The 25,844-nt window shown below is 39.0% G+C and overlaps 1 protein-coding gene across 2 annotated transcripts in view; it reads right to left on the reverse strand.

Annotated features, from left to right (window-relative positions):
- Nucleotides 1-25,844, reverse strand: part of LOC104596915 (protein ROOT HAIR DEFECTIVE 3 homolog 1-like) — a 108,132-nt gene that overhangs the window by 61,026 nt on the left and 21,262 nt on the right. The window contains exons 5-10 of one of the 2 annotated variants that reach the window (XM_088888733.1): nt 2,477-2,547; nt 2,305-2,368; nt 2,117-2,188; nt 1,985-2,032; nt 165-227; nt 12-68 (exon numbers count right to left, since the gene is read on the reverse strand). In XM_088888733.1, the coding sequence (XP_088744859.1) occupies nt 12-68; nt 165-227; nt 1,985-2,032; nt 2,117-2,188; nt 2,305-2,368; nt 2,477-2,547 (375 nt within the window). The remainder of the gene's footprint in view (nt 1-11; nt 69-164; nt 228-1,984; nt 2,033-2,116; nt 2,189-2,304; nt 2,369-2,476; nt 2,548-25,844) is intronic. The other variant, XM_088888734.1, reaches the window with a different exon arrangement.

The raw sequence follows: 25,844 nt of genomic DNA on the forward strand, positions 1-25,844 counted from the left end.
ATCTAATATACCTCATTTTTAAATTCCTGTTCTTCGCGTTCATAACTAGATAGGGCATCAACTTCAACCTACTCCCATAAAAAAAATATAAAGTTTCATATTAAAACCCATAAGCATATCTCTATGTAGTGAATAAGAAATTGAGTAAGTTTGAGATATCGTACATTAAAATATTTATTCAATGGTATTCCTTCAAGGGATTTTGGTTTTTGAGTAGAATCCCAAATCTACAAATAAAGTAATTATGTAATTAATCAATGTAATAATTGTTAGCAAATCTCATGTTGGTGTAGTCTCTAGAGTGTTTAGTATGTTAAAACTGATTGGATTAGTTGACTATTACTATTCAATAATTTTGGAGAAGCTACCTATTTTGGGGTCATATTTGTCTCTATAATAGTCTTATCTTGACAAGTTATGAAATTGACCTGTAGATTTTATATTGGGTAAAAGACTTAAACTTCCCTTGATCTTTCACCTAAATAAAAAAAGCTCCCATGTCTTTTCAAAAATAGAGTTAGGCCTCCCCTTTTGGGCAATTCATGAGACAAAGACCTCCCCTCCTCTAGCTATCTATTTACATGTGACCTTATGTTTCGGTGAATTTTTTAGAAATCCAATTTTCCCTTTTTTCATGTGAAATCATGTAGTGTAATATATTTTTTTTTTCTTTTTGCTCGGCAATTCAACCAAATTTGATTTACTAGTGCAGGAAAGAGAATTGAATATTGAGAAATTTCAGGTTATAACCTAGGAATGATTTCTGAATGTCAATTCTGGTTAAAGTCAGGTTTTAGATAAAGTACATGTATCCTGCTTTAGCAATGGTAAAGAAGAAAGACAAGAAGGAAAATGTGGGAACCAAGACCTTGGTCAATCAAGTTCCATGTTCAACAGTGGTAATAGAGACCAAGGGAGAGAGGGAAAGAGAGAAATAAGAGAAAGAGATAAAAAGGATCAAAGGAAGATGAAGAACAAGAACAAAAGGGGGGGGCATTGGTTCATTGAACTTTGTTCAAAACAGAGGAGTTGCAAAAAGTTTAAATCTTAAACAACTTTCTATGTTAATTAGAGTAAGAAAAAAATTTATCAAGGGAATTTTTCTTTTTGACATTTCCAATTTTCTTTTTTCTTCAAAACCAATGTAAACACTTCTTTCATTGTAACAGGATTTTATTGGATTGTCTTCTCTATGTATCTCCATTTCTTTGTTTTCCTGGTGTATGTTTGTTTTCATATTTCTCCAGATAATGAAATCGTGGATAGGCATCCGTAGTAGAAAAAAGGAAAGGATCATAATAAATCATGGAAATTTGATAATGAAGCAAGTTAAGGACATTACAAATCTTGCCTGCAACTAAAAGAGCCGAGACAAATAATGTAGGCATGGATTTCACCATAACCACTGTAATTTGATTTACAGGCAAATATACACATTTTTTTATTCTCGAGTTTAATTGATTTCTCTTATCTAGAAACATAAATTGTGCGTTAATAGTATTTAGGAGATGCTACATCATTTGGTTACAAGGAAAATTAAGACAAATCCCCACCACGATTTTTGGTAAGACAAATTTGTTTTGAAAATTTGAAGAATCAGAAATGGAAAAAAAGACTTGAATAGTTCAGTTAGATATGACTCTAACAGGGGAGATATAAAGGGAGGTTTAAGTCTTTTACCTTTCTATATTTAGAGGTTTGAGTTTGTCCCTCTTACCACTTTTTTCATCTAAAATGCCCTAGTGGATATTAGATTGGAACTTGGAAAAGGAAAGAAGATTAGTACTACACAATTGTCCATTTATAGAAAACAAAATTTCCATATCAAAGGCAACACATTACCAAATTAAACTTTAAACAATATGTTAAAACTTGGATCAGCTAGAGTAATTTGTATTGATAAAACATATTTACAGAAATGCCAAAGACAATGGGTGGCAGGTCTCACTCACAATAAAGACTAATAAATACAAATAGAAACTACCTCTTTCACATGATCATTCACTTGTTCTTTTAGTTTATCCAATGGTGTCTGTGCAAAAAAAAAAAAAAGAAAAAGGTTTAGATCCATGACTATATGAATCTCAAAGAAAATATTAGGAATTGTGGAACATACCTTGGTCTTATCACGCAAAATAAAAAATATAGTTCTTTTATGTAGTTCTCCACTAAACAACTGTATCATGACCTATTTTCATACACCATCATAAAGAATATATAAAATTCAATATCAAAATATTTAGTGTAGTCACTTGAACAAGGGGTTTATATAGAGACCAAAGAAAAGAAAAATAAAAAGAAAACCTCGAATACAATTGTTAGAAGAGGCATATTTGCACCATGTATACGCCCAACATCATGACACCACCTAAAATATAATGACATGATTTTAGTATCATTGGAAATTTTACAAAATTACTTGTTTTATCAACAAGATAGTTACAGATGATTCGTCAATTCAAAACAAATAACTTACAAGTTAACGATCACGACATCTGAAATTGCAAGAGCGAAAAGGGCAGTCTGCTTCTCAAATGTAGTATCACTCTATAATAATAAGATTGTTTAAATATCATGAACAATAATGATGAGAAACCTTATCTTCTAATTAATCTTTCAAGACTACTTTTGTTTTCATTTATACATGGTGTACAATATAAGGTATAGATATGTATAGTAGAAAGATAGGATAAGATATAGATAATTGTTTGTAAAGATATGGAACAAATAACAGCATATAGACCATATATGAGTGTTACATGTGCATGGTTTGTCTTGATTTTACTAAGTCATTGAAGTTATTTTTAGATGCCCCCTTAAGCTGAGCTATTTTGACAAGACATGAAACTTGTCACTATTGGCATGTTAAAGGCATGGCCTAAGAACAAAATTTTGAGTACAATAAAACAATATTATATCTAAAGTATTGAATAAAACTTAGGTGCAAAATACAAATATTAGATCTGAAGGTCTACGAAAAGACATCATACGAATTTAACATATCCATTAATAATATTTTAGAATAAACAAATACAAGAGATGAATGTTGAAAAGATTATGGCCAATATGGGCCTTTATAGAGTTCTAAACAACTTAGCCAAAGAAGAGACAACACACATTTCCTTCTTCTTAGATACCTTTGTTCCTAGATTCTCTATTTTTCTCTCCTCTCTTTGCTTTTCTTTTTTGTTTCTCCTAAGGCCTTGTTTGCTTTTCGATAAGTTACTTACACAAGTAAATGCAGTTACTTAGCTTCAATTAGTTTTGATGTACATTTGATATTTAATGTAAATGAATGAAGTACATGTTTGATTCATGTTGTGTGGTATACTTCTGTGTGTAAGACCCTAAAACTGGACACTTAATGAGACTTGTATTGGTTTTAAATGTTCATAGCCGTTGGATAAGTCTGGGGAGATTTATCCTGCCAAGGTTGACATTGGTGTGCTGCCAACTGTTGGGGTGGCTTGTCTCAGCCACTAGGGTGAGACCCAAGGCACATGCAGTGTAGGATTACTTGAACCCTTGAACCAGACCAGATTTCCAATATTGCCCTGGACCTTGGAGATTGATGGGCAAAACTGGAAAGTTACACCTAACCCCTTGACCCGATTATGGTACTGCACTAGGTGTCGGATTGGGCTGTCTTTGATATGCCAATCAGTGAGATCCTTAGCGGGAGTCAAAACCTGGGTATGTTGGGACAGTCTGAGAATTCATCTGAGTGGGTGATCATAGTGATGGGATCAACCCCTTTGTCGGACAAAGTTATGATCGGGGATGCACTCTCTCTAATGGAAACCAAACTACCGGCAATTGATTTCAATCGCTGGAATTTTGTTTTGCAAAATTTATATATATGATATATATTTAAGTATGGTTTCAAAATATTTGCAAATGATTTTAATTCCCAGGATCCACATAAGCAGAGAGTGCAGCATTGTTCCTTACAGCCGAGGGAGAGGTCCTCTCTTGTCGGGCAGTGCTTGATCATTATGGGCTGAGAGGTTAAGTGTAAGGCCATTTGGGATAACACCTGATGGGCTAATCTTGCACCTATCCACAGTCCCTGGGTTTTTATAAGAGGGCTTGGCCCAGGGACCACTTCGTGTAAGTGTTGGGACCATAGGGTCCATATGATGGGCTCAAGGGGTTCACTGGGCTCTCCAGTGAGTTCGGCCAGGCCTTGTAACAGAGGTTGGGCCGAACCCATGTGGGTGGTGTGTAAATCAATGCTTGGGTCCCACACCCTACAAAGAAGCTCAACTGGGTAGCAGTTTGGAAGACATTTGAGCACATAACCTTATTGGGCCTAAAGCCAATTTCGAACTGGGCTGATTTGATCAGTCACTATTAAGGGACGGATCTAAGATTAGGATGAGCCCAAAAGCTTATCTAATCTGCAGATAAGATTAAGAAGAGTTCTAATCCAAATACAGATTTGGATAAGGGCAACTCCTGATATGATCAGGAGATCCTTTCTTAATCATTAAGCAACTGCAGGAAACCCTATTCGATTTACAAGAATTCTAACCCTAGGGGATTTACACAGAACACACCCTACAGTTTTGTGAGATAGGATCTTAGAAACTCTAGAGAAGAAAAAAGCAGTTCGCCATCTTCTTCTCTAGCTCCTTCCTGTTGCAGCCGCCACTATCTATTGCAGTTTGTTTTCTCTGTCAGAAAAAGATCAAGAAAAGTTCTTAATACCGGTCTTTGCTGAAAGGCGGATTCTGTTTGGTGCTCATTGTCATCCAAAGGATTCTTGTGAAGGATTCAGTGTGAGGGACGCACTCTGCTGGTTCTATTCCACAGTTGTTGTGTCATCTTCAGTAGGAGAAGATCTTGGTGCCTTCTTTGTGTGTGAACACCACCCTTGGGACATATTATTTCTCTGGATCAAGTATAATTACTCCTTTCACTTTTTGGTTCAGATCTGATTTGGTTCTGGTTCAAGTAGGATACTTGAATCTTGATTCTAAAATTAGGGAATGCGATTCCCAGTTGAAAGGTAGGTAGAAAATTTTTGAAATTCGCCCACCCATTCTGCAACTGTTTTGGTGTCCATACGATGGATTCTACCATCATTTTCAGTGGTATCAAAGCCACAGGTTCAAATCTTGAACCAAGAATTCAGATCTGAACCTGCGCTATTCGGTAGAAGCTGTTCTATCCAGGTATTGCGTAGTTTGCTTTTTTATTTCAAGAAACTGTTTCCTGTTGAGGGCAATTGATCTGAAATTAATTTTGTTTAAATCTGAAATTTATTTAGAATGGTTCTTGATTTATTTCTTGATTTAATGGATTGTTCGTACCTGAAGATCGAATTGCAGATTTGGCGCAGATTGTCTGCGCATTCTCTTTTGTAATTTCTATTCAATTCGGTCTATAAAATAATTATTATTTTTTTTCTAGACTGAATGTATAGGATTCAATCAAGGATGTAATTAATTAATAGAAATAGGATTTTTATTTTATTTTATTTTCTTCATTAAAGAAGACGGCGGCACTGGAGATTTGCAGATGGAGGGATCGAATTCTATGTTTTGCAGTTTATGAAACTGCAACCCTAGTGACTAACCTCTGTTTTGCAGGTGGTGCGAACAGTCCATGTCTGATTTATGATTGTCTAAAAAATCAAAAACATTAATTTCATATCTTTCCTAAATTAATTCTTGAATTGAAAATCAGTTTCGGACCATCTCGGACCAGATTGGACCAAATCTGTTTGGACCGAATCTAGGGATCGAAAGGGGACTGTTTTCAGTCTAGTTTTCTCACACTATCAGTCCCAAATATGATGTTCAATTGCAGGGATTAATTCGGCCCAACTTGTAAAGCCCAGTTTTAAAGAGTTAAAACTGCAAAAGCCCACTTGTGTGAGAAAAGCTATATGGGCCGAACTGCTAACTACCATTCAGCCCATATACCTAGATGATATTAATTGTTAATATTGTGTCATGTTGGGCTGATTGATGGGCTTTACAGCTAGTGATTGATTGGATCAATTCTTCCATGTCATGTGATGTGTGGATGTTTGATGTGCTGCGACCATGGGCCATAAGCACTTGGCCCATGATGATTCGTTAGTGGCTCTTGCACACACCATGGCTGAATGCACATCATTGCCATGGTGTCCCGTAAGGTCATTGGATGACCCCTCTTTTCTTGGTGGGCCCCACAACCCTAAAAAGGGAAGCGTGCGGAAACCCTAGCCGATTTAGGCCCACCAAAAATCTGACTTTATGAAAGTCAGTGGGAGCCACTTTTGTTCCCTCCAGTAATATGAGTGCATGTGATAGGGAGATCCAAATGATGGACCCTCTAAAGTCCTTCCATCATTAGCACGATGATGGGTCCTTCAGTAATGAGGAAACGCACCATAAAATTGGGTTATCCATTTGCTGTTGGGTCTGTCAGACAGTTTCATAAGATGATAGGGGCATCATAGACCAATGTGGGAGGGGCTTCACCAGAAAATGGGAACTCTCTCACGGTACCTTGGCATAACCTGAATATGATGGGTGAGCACTCACTGGACAGAAAGGTTTACCTGAAAACGGCTCTGAACCTTGTCTGACAGAGGCCAAAGGGAAACTCATACGATGAGTGGATGTGATCCGTCGCAAAAAGGTGGTGGGGTTATGCAGCTGAAACAGTTGGCTCCATGCACCCTATGTGATTTCCCACATTTCCAGAGACATCTCGTCGTCTCCGTCACTGAGATAGGAGGGAAATCTCAGAAATGAACAAATGGAAATGGAACATAGATTAAAAGTCATATCTATGTAGATAACATGAATCAAACTAAAGGTTGTGGACTAACGTTTTGTTGTTTTACCAGAAAATGGCAAATGGACAATTTGCTAAGTTGCTTGATGACAACAAGCTTAAGGGACCCAATTATGCCGACTGGTACAAAAACCTTATGCTGGTCCTGGCTTCAGAAAAACTGGATAAGGTGGCTAAAAATCCTACTCCGGATCGTTCGGGGGACAGGGCTTCTGAGGCCCGAAGGAGAGAATACCAAGAATGGGAGGATAAAAAATCCCTGGCCCGCTGCTATATCATAGCCTCTTTGGACAATCCAATACAGAGGCAATTCGATCAGATCGAACTCGCCAAAGACATATTGGATAGTCTGAAGACTATATACGAAGAGCAAAATCATTCTACTCGACAATAGGTCCTGAAACAGTTCATGACCGCGCAGATGACTAAGGAGCAGCAAGTGCATGACCATTGTCTTTGGATGATGGGCTACATAAACGAGCTGGAGGCCCTTGGTTCCGGGCTAGATCTGGTCACACAGATCGATGCTATTCTCAACTCTCTACCTCCGTCCTTTAACCCGTTCATTATGAATTATAATATGAACAAGTTGAATGCCAGCGTCCAAGAGCTCAGCAATATGTTGCAAAGAGCTGAGGAACTAATAAGGAAGGATGAGCCGATAGCCATGCTTGTTGAAGCTAGAAAATCTGGCAAGAAGAGGAAGGAAAAGAGAAAGCCTCAGAAGAAAACCACCAAATCTAAGAAACAAAAGAAAGACAAGGCATCCGATGCCTGTCACTTCTGCAAGCAGGTCGGCCACTGGAAGAGGAATTGTCCTACATACCTGGAATCTAAGAAAGGTACTTCCGAAACTTGTGTCATGGAAACTAATTTATTAGTAACTTCTGTGTTCTGGTGTGTTGACTCCGGGGCTTCAACTCTTGCGTGTAATTCACTGCAGGGGTTCAAAGTAAGTAGAAGGCTGAGTGAAGGAGAGGTGACACTTTACTTGGGGACTTCTGCAAGTGTTGCAGCTACAGCGATAGGAACCGTAGAATTGAATTTTAGAGAAGGGATTCTTGTACTGAAAGACTGTCTTTATGTACAAAATCTAAGAAGAAATTTGATTTCTGTTTCTAAACTGTGTGTGGATGGATATACTGTTTCTTTTAGTAATATGATTACTATTAAAAGGAACAACAACTTCATTGCATGCGGGGAACTGGAGAACAGTCTCCATGTTCTACATCCTTCTCTAGAAACTAATCTAACTGAAACTACGTCAGTCAAAATCCCCAAGAAAAGGACTCGTGAATGGTTAGTCCCACGTGCCTGTGGCATCACCGACTTGGCCACATCGGTATTGACCGAATCACAAGATTGGTAAATGATGGTCCTTTGGGTTTTTTAACCTTAGAAAACCTTCCCACTTGTGAGCCTTGCCTTAGAGGCAAGATGACAAAACAGTCATTTAATGGTAAGCTTGAAAGATGTACAGGCACACTTGACCTTATACATAGTGATGTATGTGGTCCCCTGAGTGTTAGGACCCGCAACAAACACATGTATTTCATCACCTTTACCGATGATTTCTCACGATATGGTTACATGTACCTAATGAGACATAAATCTGAATCCTTTGAAAAGTTCAAAGAGTTCAGACAAGAGGTCGATAAACAGTTAGGAAGAGAAATTAAGGCCCTTCGATCAGATTGAGGTGGCGAGTATCTCTCTGACGAATTCAGGGACTACTTGAAGGCCAATGGGATTATCTCATAGTTGGCTCCTCCTGCAACACCCCAGCTCAATGGTGTTTCAGAGAAGAGGAATAGGACATTGCTAGACATGGTCCGATCACTTCTCACACGCTCAGAATTGCCCACATCATTTTGGGGATATGCGTTAGAGACCGCAATTTATGTGCTGAATCGGGTTCGAACCAAATCGGTTCCGAAAACTCCATACGAACTATGGACCGGAAAGAAACCAAGTGTCAAACACTTGAACATTTGGGGTTGTCCTATGCATGTTAAAAGAACGAGTGCAGGCAAGTTGGAATCCAAGACCAGTCATTGCCTGTTTGTAGGCTACCCAATGGATTCAGTGGGTTATCTTTTCTATGACCCAAGTGACCAGAAAGTGTTTTACAATCGAAATGCCATGTTCTTAGAGACGGATTATATCTTGGACACTCATCGTCAGAAAATAGTTCTTGATGAGGAGAGCTCAGGATCAGTGGGAGATGTCTCGTAGGTTCCAAGTAGTGACCAACCTAGAAGATCCACCCGGGTATCCAGGCCACTAGTCCGTTATGGTTATGACCAGGATAGTTACCTGGTGGAAACCTTGGAAATTAAGAGGATCCCGTAACTTACATGGAAATTATGTTGGACATAGATTCCCAGAAGTGGGTGGAGGCCATGAGAGCTGAGAGGGACTCGATGGAGGCCAATGGAGTCTGAACTCTAGTAGATCCGCCCTCCGGGGTAAAAGAAATTGGTTGCAAATGGATCTATAAGAGGAAGAAGGGCCCTGATGGCAGAATTGAGACCTACAAAGCTCGTTTGGTGGCAAAAGGGTATACTCAGAAAGAAGGTATCGACTATGAGGAAACCTTTTCGCCTGTGGCCGTGGTTAAATCCATTAGGATCCTACTAGCTGTAGCAGCATACCATGATTACGAGATTTGGCAAATGGATGTCAAAACCGCGTTCCTGAATGGAGATCTTAGTGAAGATATCTACATGCAGCAGGCGCAAGGCTTCATTGCTGCTGGTCAGGAACACATGGTATGTAAACTTAATAAATCCATATATGGACTTAAGCAGGCTTCTAGGAGTTGGAACAACCGTTTAGATTCTGCCGTCAAATCGTTTGACTTTGAGCAGAATCCGAATGAGCCTTGTGTTTACAGTTAGTCCAGTGGGGATAAGGTCACCTTTTTGGTGTTATATGTTGACGATATCCTACTCATTGGGAATAATGTAGGAATGTTGACTTCGACTCTATAGAGATAGATCAAAGTGGATAATAGGATTATCCCAGGCTGCTTACATTGACAAAATTGTTAAAAGGTACAGCATGGAGAACTCCAAGAAAGGAAACGTTCCTTTCAGGCATGGAGTCACTCTCTCCAAGAAGATGTCTCCCAAGACTTCTGAGGAAATTGAGGGCATGAAAGATGTTCCCTATGCCTCAGCTGTAGGGAGCATCATGTATGCCATGTTGTGCACTCGCCCTAACATTGCTCAGGCAGTGTGAGTGTCGTAAGCAGGTTCCAAGCCAACCCAGGGCAGGAGCATTGGACAGCTGTGAAGAACATACTTAAATACCTTCGAAGGACAAAAGAGTTTTGTCTGGTATTCGATGGTAGTTCAGTGCAAATTCTGGGGTATACTGATGCCGATTTCTAGTCGGATCCAGATGATAGAAAGTCTACATCTGGGTATATTTTCACGATAGGATCGTGTGTAGTTTGCTAGAAAAGCAACAAGCAGGGGTCTACGGCAGACTCCACAACCGAAGCCGAGTACATTGCCGCAAGTAAAGCTGCCAAGGAAGTTGTGTGGATGAAGAAGTTCCTTAACGAATTAGGAGTGGTTCCGTCCAGTACATCACCCATCCCATTGTTGTGTGACAACAACGGAGCGATCACCCAGGCTAAGGAACCTCAGGCCCACTCGAAGTCAAAGCACACCGAGAGGAAGTACCATGTACTGCGGGAGATCGTTGGTAGAGGGGACATCCTAATTCAGAAGGTAGCATCAGCGGATAATGTGGTAGTCCTATTAACTAAGTCACTCACACAGAAGGTGTTTGAGAAACACGTGGAAAGTATGGGACTCCGGCTTGTACCAGATTGGACCTAAGTGCAAGTGGGAGCTATTGGCCAGTTTTTGTATGCCCTTAGCTTCAATTAGTTTTGATGTACATTTGATATTTAATGTAAATGAATGAAGTACATGTTTGATTCATGTTGTGTGGTATACTTCTGTGTGTAAGACCCTAAAACTGGACACTTAATGAGACTTGTATTGGTTTTAAATGTTCATAGCCGTTGGATAAGTCTGGGGAGATTTATCCTGCCAAGGTTGACATTGGTGTGCTGCCAACTGTTGGGGTGGCTTGTCTCAGCCACCAGGGTGAGACCCAAGGCACATGCAGTGTAGGATTACTTGAACCCTTGAACCAGACCAGATTTCCAATATTGCCCTGGACCTTGGAGATTGATGGGCAAAACTGGAAAGTTACACCTAACCCCTTGACCCGATTATGGTACTGCACTAGGTGTCGGATTGGGCTGTCTTTGATATGCCAATCAGTGAGATCCTTAGCGGGAGTCAAAACCTGGGTATGTTGGGACAGTCTGAGAATTCATCTGAGTGGGTGATCAGAGTGACGGGATCAACCCCTTTGTCGGACAAAGGTAATGATCGGGGATGCACTATCTCTGATGGAAACCAAACTGCCAGCAGTTGATTTCAATCGTTGGAATTTTATTTTGCAATATATATATATATATATATATATATATATATATATATATATATGATATATATTTAAGTATGGTTTCAAAATATTTGCAAATGGTTTTAATTCCCAGGATCCATATAAGCAGAGAGTGCTGCACTGTTCCTTGCAGCCGAGGGAGAGGTCCTCTCTTGTCGGGCAGTGCTTGATCATTATGGGCTGAGAGGTTAAGTGTAAGGCCATTTGGGATAACACCTGATGGGCTAATCTTGCACCTGCCCACAGTCCCTGGGTTATTATAAGATGGCTTGGCCCAGGGACCACTTAGTGTAAGTGTTGGGCCCATAGGGTCCATATGATGGACTCAAGGGGTTCACTTGGCTCTCCAGTGAATTCGGCCAGGGCCGAACCCATGTGGCTAGTGTGTAGATCAATGCTTGGATCCGACACCATACAAAGAAGCCCAACTGGGCAGCAGTTTGGAAGACATTTGAGCACATAACCTTATTGAGCCTAAAGCCCTGAACTGGGCTGATTTGATCAGTCACTATTAAGGGTCGGATCTGAGATTAGGATGAGCCCAAAAGCTTATCTAATCTGCAGATAAGATTAAGAAGAGTTCTAATCCAAATACAGATTTGGATAAGGGCAATTACTTATATGATCAGGAGATCTTTTCTTAATCATTGAGCAACTGCAGGAAACCCTATTCGATTTAGAAGAATTCAAATCCTAGGGGATTTACACAGAACACACCCTGGGGTTTTGTGTGATAGGATCTCAGAAACTCTAGAGAAGAAAAAAGCAGTTCACCATCTTCTTCTCTAGCTCCCTCCTGTTGCAGCCGCCACTATCTATTGCAGTTCGTTTTCTCTGTCAGAAAAAGATCAAGAAAAGTTCTTGATACCAGTCTTTGTTGAAAGGTTGATTCTGTTTGATGCTCATTGTCATCCAAACGATTCTTGTGAAGGATTCAGTGTGTGGGGTGCACTCTGCTGATTCTGTTCCATAGTTGCTTGCTGTGTCATCTTCAGCAGGAGCAGATCTTGGTGCCTTCTTTGGGCGTGAACACCAACTTTGGGAGATATTATTTCTCAGGATCAGGTATAATTACTCCCTTCACTTTTTGGTTGAGATCTGGTTCAGTTCTGGTTCAAGTATGATCCTTGAATCTTGATTCTAAAATTAGGGAATGTGATTCCCAGTTGAAAGGTAGGTAGAAAATTTTTGAAATTCGCCCACCCATTCTGCAACTGTTTTGGCGTCCATACGATGGATTCTACCATCACTTTCAAGTTTTTCCTAGGAAACACTTACCCAGGTAAGTGCATTTACCCATGTTCTTTTTATTTCTCATGTAAATTAGGAAATGACCATTTTAGCCATAAAAATCCATTATTAAAGCGGGCATTTTTGTCCCACTCAAGTGTTGGCAACTTTCCCCTTACGTGGGAAAGTTATTTAGCCACCTAAGAGATGGGTATCACTTAACCAGGTATGTGGTACCCAAGAAAATAATTTCCCTGGTCCCCACATAAATCTAAAAAAAAAACATGGGATTCTTGGTTAAGGGGAACCAAAATCCCATTGACCAACTTTCCCTCCTCTCAAAATCCAAAAAAAGAATGCCCCTTAAATATTTCTATAATTTAACACTATAAACCATTACCATTTCAGATGACATAATTTTTGGCTTTAGAAGCCACATTTCCGTTTTCAAAACTCATATTTAAAAAAAAAATAAAAAATTGAATCAATGCAACTTTTCATATTTCATCAGCTACCCAATAATTTAAAAAAAAAAATGAACTTGAACTTCAATTATACCCTTGTAATTATGTATCAATTGTAGAATCAACAATTATACCCTTGTACTTAGGACTCCATATCTCCTACCCACAAGAATCCTACCCGCATCTTCCCACATGACACTACAGCTGTACATTGGGGAAGATATTCCTAATGTACAACTATAGTGTCATGTGGGTAAAGGTGGGTAGGATTCTTGTGGATAGGAGAGATCCGAATTCCGTACTTATACCCCTATAGTTATGAATGTTATGCATTTTGTTTGGGTATGGAAACTTTGGAATGGGGCAACTTTGAAGGTTGAAATTAATGATTGGGGCATTTTTTATGGATGTTTTATAGCAAGACTAAAGGCATTTTGGGGGGTATTCTCTAGTGTGGATTGATACACATCACACCTTGTGGCAGGGACCAACCCACACCAAACCACAATCCACAATTGTTTTGAACTATTGATAGATTGTGTGGATCAAACCAGTTCACACCATGGTGGCATTCTATAGGTGTGGTGTGGTTACACTTTTTGATTCCATGTATCTCATATACATTTTATGGGAGGTCTACACAGTCGATCATAAATGTCTAACTTTTGCATTTTATATGGTAAATAAATTGAAAAAAAGACCTCAATATGTAGACAACAATTGCATTTTTTAAATAATAAAAAATATTAATTTTATATATTTAAAAATAAAAATTAGTATTTTAAATATTATTTTATTCTAAAAATAATAAAAAGTATTATTTAAATAATTAAAAAGAGTTGAGAAGGAGAACCATTAGACTTGTGCTATAATTAACATTAAAAATTATTATTTTATTGATAACATATTAAAAATTTTAAATTATTAAAAGATTAAATAAAATGAGAGTAATTGGACCAGTGTAACATAGGTGCATTACACTAAAACCTTCCCACAAACTGTCCACACCATTTTTTCCATAAAAGTTACGCAATCTTTTGCATTTCTGCAATTTTTTGCTATTTTATGAATTTTTATACTTTTTGGTATTTTTTTTGCATTTTTTGCAAATTTCTAGTACTTTTTTGCATTTTCCAAAGTTCTCTGGTATTTTTCTGCATATTTTTTTTGCAATTTTTGATATTTTATGTTATACTTTGCAATTTTTTGGTATTTTTTGTATTTCTTGTAATCTGTATTTTCTACAACTCTCTAGTTTTTTTCTGCATTTCTATAATTTTTTGGTATTTCTCTACATAATTTATGCATTCTTCTGGTGTTTTCATGCATTTTCGGTATTTTCTACATTTTTTGCAATTTTTCTATAGAAGCTATGAACTTTTTGCAATTTCTGCAATTTTTGGTATTTTCCACATTCTTTTGCAATTTTCTATTATTTTTCTATATTTGTCTGAATTTCCTACAAATTTTCTACAAATTTCTACATTTTTCTAGTGGTTTCATGCATTTCTGCAAATTTCTAGTATTTTCTAAAATGTTTTGCAATTTCAGTTTTTTTTTCTATATTTTTTTGCAATTTTCTGGTATTTTCGTTATTTTTTCTAAATTTTCTGCAATATTTATGACATTTTTGCATTTTCAGCAAATTTTCTAGTACTTTTTGCAAAATTTTTGCATTTTCTACAAAGTTTTTAGTATTTTTCTACATAACTTTTGTATTTTTGGGTCTACAGGTCGAGTCGACCCGTTTTTGCCACGTGGTAGCCTTGGTAGAGATTACTTTCTCAAAAATGTTATTTTCGAGCATACAGGTTGATCGACTCATTTCTGTCATGTGGCGGCCTTGAGAAATGATTCTCTCAAAAATGTTATTTTTGGGTATATTGGTCAACCTAACCCGTTTATAGCACCTGGTAGACTCAAGAGAGTTTGTTCTCTCAAAAGTTGTTTTTTTGGGTATATGGGTTGACCTGACCTATTTCTATATTTATAGGTGGGTTAGTATGGGTGGGTCAATATGAGTAGGTCAAGTGGGTCAATATGGGTGGGTTAAGGTGGGTTATGACCCTTTAAGAAGCATTGATGATGGGTCATGGTGGGTTGGTGGGTCAATATGGGTGAGTTGGTGTTCAATCCTTACCCAACCCACCCATTTGCCACCCCCACTTGTCTTAGAAAGCTCAATTATCAATGGAGGCATTGAAGGTAGAAGAAGAGGATGACATGGCACTTGATGAGACACGTGGAGAATTGGAGAAAGAGTTTGAGTTAATTTTGAAATGTTGGGTTTATGGGGTTTCATCAAGGTTATCTTTCAAAAATCTTATAAATGTAAATTGTGTTATGTATTGTAATCTTAGCCATTGGAGATAACTAAGATCCAAGGGCTGGTATCTATTAGGTTTTCCTTTCTATTATCTTTTGTCTTTTGAGGAAAAGAGAGAGAAAAAGAGAAGACAAGAGGGAAAAAGGGCATGAACATGAAAGTAAGAAGGGTTGTAGAAGGAGAGCTATTGTAACTCTATTAGAAGCTTCTATAGTGGATTTCTTGTTCTTGAACGTCCGTGGACGTAGGCCATAGTGCTGAACCACGTAAACCTGGTGTGCTCTCTCCATCTCTCTTCCATTTTTCTTTATGAGTTCTGCATGTCAGTTTTCTGCTCTTGTATGTTTGTTATGTTTAAATACATTGTTCCATTAGCATAATTTTAAACATTTAGAACTAGTATCAGAGCTATTGGTTTCCTTTATTGCTATGGAATGTCTTGGTGTATGTATTGTTGAATCACGAAGGGGAGTTGGTGGATCTGTTAATTTGTGAGTTATGCAATTAGTGGTTTTGGGTTCATTGTTAAGAAGGTGGAGTAGTTTTCTGCAGGTTTCAAGCACTTCTGGTAACTCTAAACCCATAAATTTACGTTCCAGATGTTACGATATTCTTTTAACACTCCAGGTGTTTGTTAAATTTCGGGTTGTTTTAAAAGGATGTGTTTTGGGCTGTTTTACTAAATCTGAGCATACATATTGAGAGAACACACCATGAGCTCGAAGGGAAGCTCTTCTACTATTCGATATGAAGTAGAAAGATTTGATGGAAAGGGAAATTTCATCTTGTGGCAAATAAGATTGGAGGATTTCCTTGTAGGACATGATATTTTAGTAGCTTTGGATGTAAAAGAGAATAAGCAAGAAGACTTGGCAGATGCAACCTAGAAAATAGTTGATAGGAAAGCAGTTGGAGCAATTCGAAACTATTTGGTAGATGAAGTTATCTATCTTGTATTGGGCTTGAAGACAGCAACAGAAATTTGGAAGAAGCTGGAATCCTTATACATGTCAAAGTCAATGACAAACGTATTATTTTTACAAAAACAATTTTATGGACAACGCATGGAGGAGCGAGCAAATGTTGTAGCAGAACAAGATGGAGAGGTACTTGTGGTTTCTGATAAGGAAAGGGAATTTGTAGAAACTTTGTTACTTATCTCTTCATGCTCCTATCAGATGTGTCCACATAAGGACTAATTTAACAACTATGAACCACGTGTTGGTGGTGTTGTTCTCATGGGAAATGATGCAGCTTGCAAAACAATGGAGACTAGTACCATTAAAATAAAAATGTTTGATGAATGTGTAAGGACAATTAGTGGTGTTAGACATGTCCCGACATTGAAGAAAAATCTTATCTCCTTAGGTACACTTGAAGCAAATGGTTGTTTATTTATAGGGATAGATGGTGCTCTTAAAGTTAAGAGAGGATCCATGACTATAATGAAAGGAAGAAGAGAAGGCAATCTCTATATTCTGGAAGGGAGTACAATGACAGGTGGAGCTACAATTACTACTCTAGTTTATGCAGATGTAGATGATACAGGTTTGTAGCATATGAGACTAGGCCATATGAGTGAGAAGGGCTTGCTAGAACTCCACAAGATGAAGGTATTAAGTGGAGTAAAGACTTGTAAATTAAAATTCTATAAGTATTGTGTGTATGGAATGCAATATAGAGTGCCTTTCAAGATGGGACAGCATACATCCAAAGAAGTCTTGGAGTATGTTCACTCTAATGTGTGGGGTCCAGCCCTGTCCAATCTAAGGGTGGAGCTCATTATTTTGTAACTTTCATTGACGACTACTCCAGGAGGGTTTGGGTGTATTTCTTGTTAAATTTAATGAATGGAAGGCTGAAGTGGAATTACAAATAGGAAAAAAGGTAAAATGCTCAAGGATTGATAATGGGATGGAATACAAGGATGGGTAAAATTCTGCAAAAGCCATGGAATCAGAAGGCATTTTTCAACTCCAAAAACACCCCAACAAAATGGAGTGGCAGAGAGAATGAATAGGTGTATGAGGTTGCATGCTGGATTGCCTAAAGCATTTTGGGTAGAAGCCATAAATACAGTCTACTATCTAGTGAACAAATCACCAAATTCAACAATTGGATGCAAAATTCCTGAAGAGGTTTGGATTGGAAAAACAGTTGACTATAGCATGTTGAGAGTTTTTGGATGTCTTGCATATGTTCATGTACACGAAGGGGAAAGATCCATGTTGGATGCTAAATCTAAACATTGTATCATCATTGGGTATGAGAAGGGAATTAAGGGGTACAAGTTATGGGATCCAACAGTCCAACGTGTGATATATAGTAGAGATGTGGTTTTTGATGAGTGGTCCATGGTGAAAAAAATCAGCAAGGAAGATGAAAATCTAGTTGTAGAATAGGTACATAAGCCTACATCTAATGATGTTTCCTCTAATGATGAGAGCAATAGTTTACCACATTCATCACTAGAGGGGTCATTGGGCCTAGAAGAAAGTCAAGATAAGCAGGTGGAGCAAGAAAAGACTGACTACCAATTGGTCAGGGATAAATAAAGAAGGTCTATCAAACAACCTGTGAGATACAGATTTGAAGACATGGTGGCATTTGCTCTCATATGTGGTGATGGTGACCCTTATGATTATAAGGATGCACTCAACCAAGATGATTGAGATAAGTGGCTAATTGCAATGCAAGAAGAAATGGAGTCACTTAACAGAAATCACACTTGGGACTTGGTTGAACCACCTAAAAACAGAAAGGTGATAGGTTGCAAGTGGGTATTCCGCAAGAAATGAACAACTAATAATGAAGAGGTGAAGTACAAAGGTAGATTAGTAGCAAAGGGGTACAGTCAGAAGGAGGGTGTGGACTATAATGAGATTTTCTCTCCAGTAGTGAAACACTCATCTATTCACACTGTGTTATCCATGGTAGCTAAACTTGACTTAGAGCTTGAACAACTTGATGCTAAGACAACCTTCCTTCATGGTGAGTTAGTTGGAGGAAGACATCTATATAGAGCAACTAGAAGGCTTTAAATTGCTTGGAAAATGAGGGTCTAGTGTGCAAAATAAAAAGACCGTTTTATGGTTTAAAGCAATCACCTAGGCAGTGGTATAAGCAGTTGGATGCTTTTATGATTAATTCATGTTACAAGCGAAGTTCTTATGACTGTTGTGTTTACTACAAAATTCTAGAGATGTTCACCTATTATTCTGTTGTTATATGTTGATGATATGATTCTAACTGGTAAAAGCATGGAGAATGTCTTGGAATTGAAGACCAAGCTTGATGCTAAATTTGATATGAAGGATCTTGGAAGGGCCAAGAAGATTCTTGGGATGGAAATTATCAGAGACAGGAACATAGGCAAGCTATGGGTTTCTCAAAAGAAGTATATCTTGAAGATCTTGGAAAGGCTTGGTATGTCAATTGCTAAATGAGTTTAGACACCACTTGCACGACATTTCAAGTTGTCAATAGAATTGTCACCAAGAACTGATAAAGATAGAGAGTATATGTCACGCATACCATATAGTAGTGTTGTTGGCCTTATGTATGCAATGGTATGCACTAGGCTTAATATTGCTCACACAATTAGTGTTATGAGTAGGTAAGTAGGTATATGGAGAATTTAGGGAAACAACACTGGCATGTAGTAAAATGGATTTTTCGATATCTAAGAGGTACTACTGATGTGGGTCTATTGCTTGACAGAGGGTCTTATAGAAATCATTTGGTCGGTTTTGTTGATGCTGATTATGCTAGAGACTAAGATAGCCATCATTCAATGGTTGGATACATATTTCTTCTAATGGAAGGTCCCATTAGTTGGAAGGCAATGCTATAGCCTATTGTTGCCTTATCCACCACTGAGGCTGAGTATATGGAAGCAGTGGAGGGTGCTAAAGAGGCTATTTGGTTAATAGGTTCTACTAATGAATTGAATTTGCAACAAGACAAATCAACTTTGTTATGTGATAGTCAAAGCGCAATTCACCTAGCAAGTGCACAATGGAAGAACAAAGCACATAGATATGAAATTTCATTGGATTCGAGAGATAATTTCAAATGACAAAGTACACTCGGATAAGGTGAGTACACATGAAGATATAGATTATATTCTTACCAAGCCTATTACTACAAACAAGTTTAGGCATTGGGCTATTTTTCTCGGATATGAGATAAGAGGAGATGCTCCTATGGAGCAAGAGTGGCACCTCATGGATTTTGAGGTGTGAATTCACTAGTGATCTATGAATGCATAAGTAGATTACTTGACATGAATGACTCTTTACTTTACTTCGATTACAAGCCAAAGTGGAGAGTGTTGGGTTTATGGAGTTTCATCAAGGGTATTTTTGGGAGATCTTGTAAATGTAAGTTGTGTTATGTCTTGTAATCTCAGCCATTGGATATAACAAAGATCCAAGGGTGGTATCTATTAGGTTTTCATTTTTGTTGTCTTTTTACTTTTGAGAAAAAGAGAGAGAAAGAGAAGACAAGAGGGAAAAAGGACATGAATGTGAAAGTAAGAAAGGACGTAGAAGAATAGTCATTATAATTCTATTAGAAGCTTCTATAGTGGATTTCTTGTTCTTGAACGTCTGTGGACATAGGCCATAATGCTGAACCACATAAACCTGGTGCGCTCTCTCCATTTCTCTTTGAACTTCACAATCGGCCCACATAAACCTGGTGTGCTCTCTCCATTTCTCTTCCAACTTCACATAAACCTGGCTTTCTACTCTTATGTGTTTGTTATGCTTGAATACACTATTCCATTAGCATAGTTTTAAACATTTAGACAAATGGTCAAAGGAAACTCAACTGTTTCCTTTTTCAAAAGTAGGGAACAGGCTTCTAAACAAGCTGAACAATTTGAGCCATCCAAATTTGATCAAAGGACCCCAATTAAATTCTTTGCTGAAGTGGTAGAAGGTCAAGAAAACGTATCCCTCAAGCCATTTGAAAAGGCGATACTGTGGTAAGGGGTAGACTGCCGGTCTAGACCAATTTCACAATCGGCCCAGCTGAACTGCCACCCAATAGGTCATGTGACTCTTTCAATGATCAGGTAAAGGTTGGTCATTGTTTGTTAGGAGATGGGAAATGTGGTCTATCATTGTCCAACCTCGGGAAGGAGTGTAAATTCAAATATGTAGAGTGTAAAATCTTATATTTTGTATTATTTTGTATGTTTTTGTATTGTATATATTTGTATTTGCACTCTTTCTAAATTGAGCCTAAGAACTAGGTTTAGGCTCGAAAAAGGAACTCCCACCAGGATTTTCATAGTATTGCTGCTAATCTTATGTGGAAGCCCATTTCAAGTGACAATTCTATCATCCCAAATAAACCAAACCCTAATTTTTCCAGGGAAGTATGTGATGATTCAGATGCAGACACTCTGATTGGGAAGATCTACGCCAAGAATAAGACAATGAAGAGTATGTACCTCCAAGTATGATGGAGGCCCATCCCAAGGCCCATCTCACCATGAGGGCGGCAGCCCATAGGATAAGGATAAGGATAGGATCATTCAAGAAAAGATCATTCAAGAATTCAAGAGTTCAAGACTCATCAAGAATTCAAGAATTCAAGATCCATCAAGAATTCAAGAATTCAAGAATTCAAGACCCATAAAGATTTCCAAGAAGTCAAGATAATCCAAGGTTCCCAAGATTCATGCATCAAGGGAGATCGGACAGTGGAGATCAAACCAAGAAGAGTTCGATCCTATCAGATTAGATGTTTGGATCCATCCTAGTTCTTTTACAATTTCCAGATGTATTATAAATACTGCTATTTTCCAGTTAATACACACTTCATAATTATTCATCAATCTTTGCCACCTTTTCTCTCTCCTCTAGAGTTTTCTTTCTTTCTTGCTTCGCTATAAGCTTGGTGTGCCCGGTGCTTGCATAGCCAACCCGGTTTCATTGCTTCCACACTACGTTAGGTGGTATCAGAGCAGGGAGTTCGCTCAGTCAGATGGCCAACCAAGACGGTAGCAGTCGCAACCCACCCCGTGACGAAGATCAGGGGTTCCCAGCTGTTTGGAGAGCAATCGAAGAGCTGCGCACAGCCACACGTAACATCAAACAATAGTTGGCAGAGATGGCTGAACAACTGCGAACCTTGTTACGGGAGGTTGTTCCACAGAACCGGGAAAATCCACATCAGATCGAAGGAGACGACCATGACAGACCACCCGTCAATACTGTGTTCCGACGTCCAGTTCTTGACGACGACAGTGATGATGATTTAGAATTTGGTGGTGCTCCAGTTCTTCCCGGCAACGACAGAAACGACAGAAATTGGCACAATCAAGGTAATTTCAATCCCCGTAGGAATAATGATGAATTTAAACTCAAGGTAGATATTCCTACTTTTAGTGGAGATCTTGGCATAGAGGGACTTCTAGATTGGATCACAGAAGTCGATCGATTCTTTGAGTACATGGAGATACCAGAGAAACAAAGGGTAAAACTGGTAGCTTTTCAGTTAAAGGGAGGCGCATCTGTTTGGTGGGAACGCCTGAGAGAGACCCAGATCAGAGAAGGAAGGGGTCCTGTTCGAACCTGGAGGTGCATGAAACAACTTATAAGAGGTAGATTTTTACCCCCAGATTATGAACAGTACATGTTTGAATCTTACCAACGGTGTGCGCAGGGTTCCCGTAGTGTTAATGAATATACATCTGAATTTTTGAGATTAGCTGAAAGAAATCAATTATTTGAGAGTGATAACCAGTAGGCGGCCCGTTATCTGAGCAGTTTGAGACCATCCATCAGAGATAAGATTGGTGTACGAATGGTTCTTAGTGTGCAGAAAGCAAGGAACCTAGCCTTGAAAGCATAATTGATGTTCCAAGACAAGGCACACAGTGATAATTATTGCCGGTACAGCGGGAGCGACAATAGACCGGCAACCGCCAACAGGAACAAATCAGTCCCGGCAGTACAACCTTCTCACCCGGCAAGTACAGCTAATGCCGGTAAGGTTACTACAGGAGGACATACTCGAGGTAACCCTTCCAACCCTCCTAAACCTAGTAATCCCTATGCAAAGCATACTCCTATTAAATACTTTAAATGTAATGAGGTTGGACATAGATCCAGTGACTGTCCCAGGAGGAAGGCAATTAATATGGTAGAAAGGGAGGAGGAAGAAGATGTGGAGGAGGAAGTATACTGTGGACCTGATGGGGAAGATGAAGAGGGTCCATACGAACATGAAGAGTATACCTGTGTTGTGAGAAAATTAATGCTGTCCCAGAAAAATCAAGATACGTCTCAAAGGCATAGATTGTTCCGTACTAGATGTACTGTCAAGGGTAAATTATTTGATTTAATTATTGATAGTGGCAGTCAAGAAAATATTATTTGCAGGGATGTCATACAAAGGTTACAATTACTTCCTAAAAAACATCCAAACCCATACACAATTGGGTGGATTAAGGAGGCGGCGTACGGGTGGAGGAACGCTGCAAGGTACCATTTTCTATTTGTAAGTACAATGATGAAGTATATTGTGATATTGTAGACATGGATGCTTGCCATATTTTGTTGGGTAGGATTTGGCAATTTGATACAGATGCAAGGCACATGGGTAGGAAGAATACCTACCAACTTGAAAAGGGAGGTATACGCTACACCTTGTTACCCATGGCTGAAAAGAATATTCCTAAGGCCCCAAAAGCAAATGAGAAAAATTTTCTTACTATTACCCATCATCATGCTGAATTTATAAAAGAATGTAAGGATACCCATGAGGTACATTTGTTAGTAATAAAGGGAGAAAATATGAATGAGACCCTAGAAGAAAATAAAATCCCATTGGAAGTGCAGGGACTACTGGATGAATTCAATGATGTAGTTTCAAATGAATTACCAAATGAACTCCCTCCCATGAGAAATATACAACATCATATTGACTTTGTTCCAGGTGCTAGTCTACCCAACCTCTCACATTACAGGATGAGTCCCAAGGAGAATGAAATTTTACGGGAGAAGGTAGAAGAATTGTTGAAAAAGGGACACATTCAAGTCAGTATGAGTCCTTATACAGTACCAGCTTTGCTAACACCCAAGAAGGATGGCAGTTGGAGAATGTGTGTTCACAGCAGGGCTATCAACAAAATTACTATTGGATATAAATTCCCTATCCCCAGGCTGGACGACATGCTAGATCAACTTAATGGGGCTGTGGTTTTCTCAAAAATCGATCTCAAGAGTGGATACCATCAGATCAGAATCCGCCCCGGAGATGAATGGAAGACAGCCTTCAAGACTAGAGGTGGTCTGTTCAAATGGTTAGTCATGCCCTTTGGACTAACCAACGCACCCAGCACATTCATGAGGCTGATGAACCAAGTACTGCGTCCCTTTACTGGTAAATTTGTTGTGGTATATTTTGATGATATTTTAATTTACAGCAAATCTATCACTGAGCATATGGGACATATTAGGGAGGTCCTAAAAGCATTGAGGGAAAATAAATTATATGCTAATTTGAAGAAATGTACTTTTATGAGTGATAATTTATTATTCCTGGGATTCATTGTGAGCAAGGAAGGAATTAAAGTAGATGAAGACAAAGTGAAAGCCATTAGGGAGTGGCCGACCCCATCAAATGTCACAGATGTGAGACGCATCCATGGGTTGGCAACTTTCTACAGGCGATTTATTAAACATTTTAGCAGTATTGTAGCTCCCATCACTGAATGTTTGAAAAAAGGAAAATTTCAATGGGGAGAAGAACAAGAGCAAAGTTTTGCTCTCATAAAAGAAAAGTTATGTACTGCTCTTGTCCTTGCTTCACCAAATTTTGATAAACTGTTTGAAGTTGAATGTGATGCCAGTGGAGTTGGCATAGGGGCTGTATTGTCCCAAGAAAAGAGACCAATTGCTTTCTTCAATGAAAAATTATGTGAAGCCAAGAGAAAGTGGTCCACCTATGACAAAGAGTTCTATGCTGTGGTAAGAGCCTTGAAAACATGGGAACACTATTTAATTGCAAAGGAATTTGTTCTTTACACTGACCACCAGGCCCTAAAATATCTCAGTGGGCAAAAACAACTAAGGAGTGATTTGCATGCTAGATGGCCTGCTTTCCTTAACAAATTCCCATACAAAATTGTGCACAAGGCTGGACAACAAAACAAAGTGGCCGATGCCCTTAGCAGAAGAGTAGCCCTCATCAAGACCCTCAGTATCGAGATTGTGGGTTTTGAGTGCCTAAAAGACCTATACGCCCAGGATGGAGACTTCCAACAGGTGTGGGAGAAATGTATGAATCGACAGCCAGCAAATGATTTCTACATTCATTATGGGTTCCTTATGAAAGGGGAACAGTTGTGCATTCCTTGCACTTCCCTCCGTGAGAAGATCATCAGGGATTTGCATGGGGGTGGATTAGCAGGACACCTGGGAAGGGATAAGACAATTGAAGCGGTTAAAGGGCATTACTACTGGCCGAAGTTAAGAAGGGATGTATCCACTATTGTGAGTAGATGCTATATTTGTCAGACAGCTAAGGAACAGACCCAGAATACTGGTCTCTACATGCCTCTACCGGTTCCTACTACGATCTGGGAAGACTTGTCCAAGGATTTTGTGCTAGGCCTGCCAAAAACACAAAGAAATATGGACTCCGTCTTCGTGGTAGTTGACAGGTTCTTTGGCACACTTCCTCCCATGCAAGAAAATAGCAGATGCATCAGTGACAGCCGAACTATTTTTCAGGGAGATTGTCTGCCTACATGGGGTGCCCAAGACTATCACATTAGATTGAGACACAAGGTTCCTTAGTCCATTTTGGATGACCCTATGGAGGTTATTCGATTCGTCACTAAATTTCAGCAGCACAGCCCATCCGCAGACAGACAGACAAACCGAGGTGATGAACTGGACCCTTGGTAACCTAATTCGTAGCATATGTCGAGAGAGACCAAAACAATGGGACTTCGCCATTGCACAAGCCGAGTTCGCCTATAATAATGCAGTGCAAAATTCTATAGGTAGATCCCCATTCTCCATTGTTTACATAAAGGTTCCAAATCATGCACTGGACCTAGTAAAACTACCCAGAGTACCTGGTGTCAGTGCCTCCGCAGAACCGATGGCGGACCAGATCCAATCTGTCAAAAAGCTGTGAAGCAGAAACTAGAGCAAACCAACGCCAAGTACAAGTTGGCAGCAGATAAGCATCGTCGGCCCCAAGTATTTGACGTCGGTGATGAAGTTATGGTATTCTTGAGGAAGGAAAGGATTCCCGTGGGAAAATACAACAAGTTGCAGCCTCGGAAGTACAATCCATACAAGATCATGAAGAAAATCAATGACAATGCCTATGTCGTGGACCTACTAGATCATATGGGTATCTCTAAGACTTTTAATGTTGCAGAACTTCATTGCTACCTGCCAGAGATGACACTTGCCTATCCTAGTGATGACTCGGGGCCGAGTTCTTTCCAAGTGGGGGAGAATGATGGAGGCCCATCCCAAGGCCCATCTCACCATAAGGGCGGCAGC

The sequence above is a fragment of the Nelumbo nucifera genome, chromosome 5 (assembly GCF_055504915.1).
Source record: "Nelumbo nucifera cultivar China Antique chromosome 5, China Antique-T2T, whole genome shotgun sequence".
Lineage (NCBI taxonomy): Eukaryota > Viridiplantae > Streptophyta > Magnoliopsida > Proteales > Nelumbonaceae > Nelumbo > Nelumbo nucifera.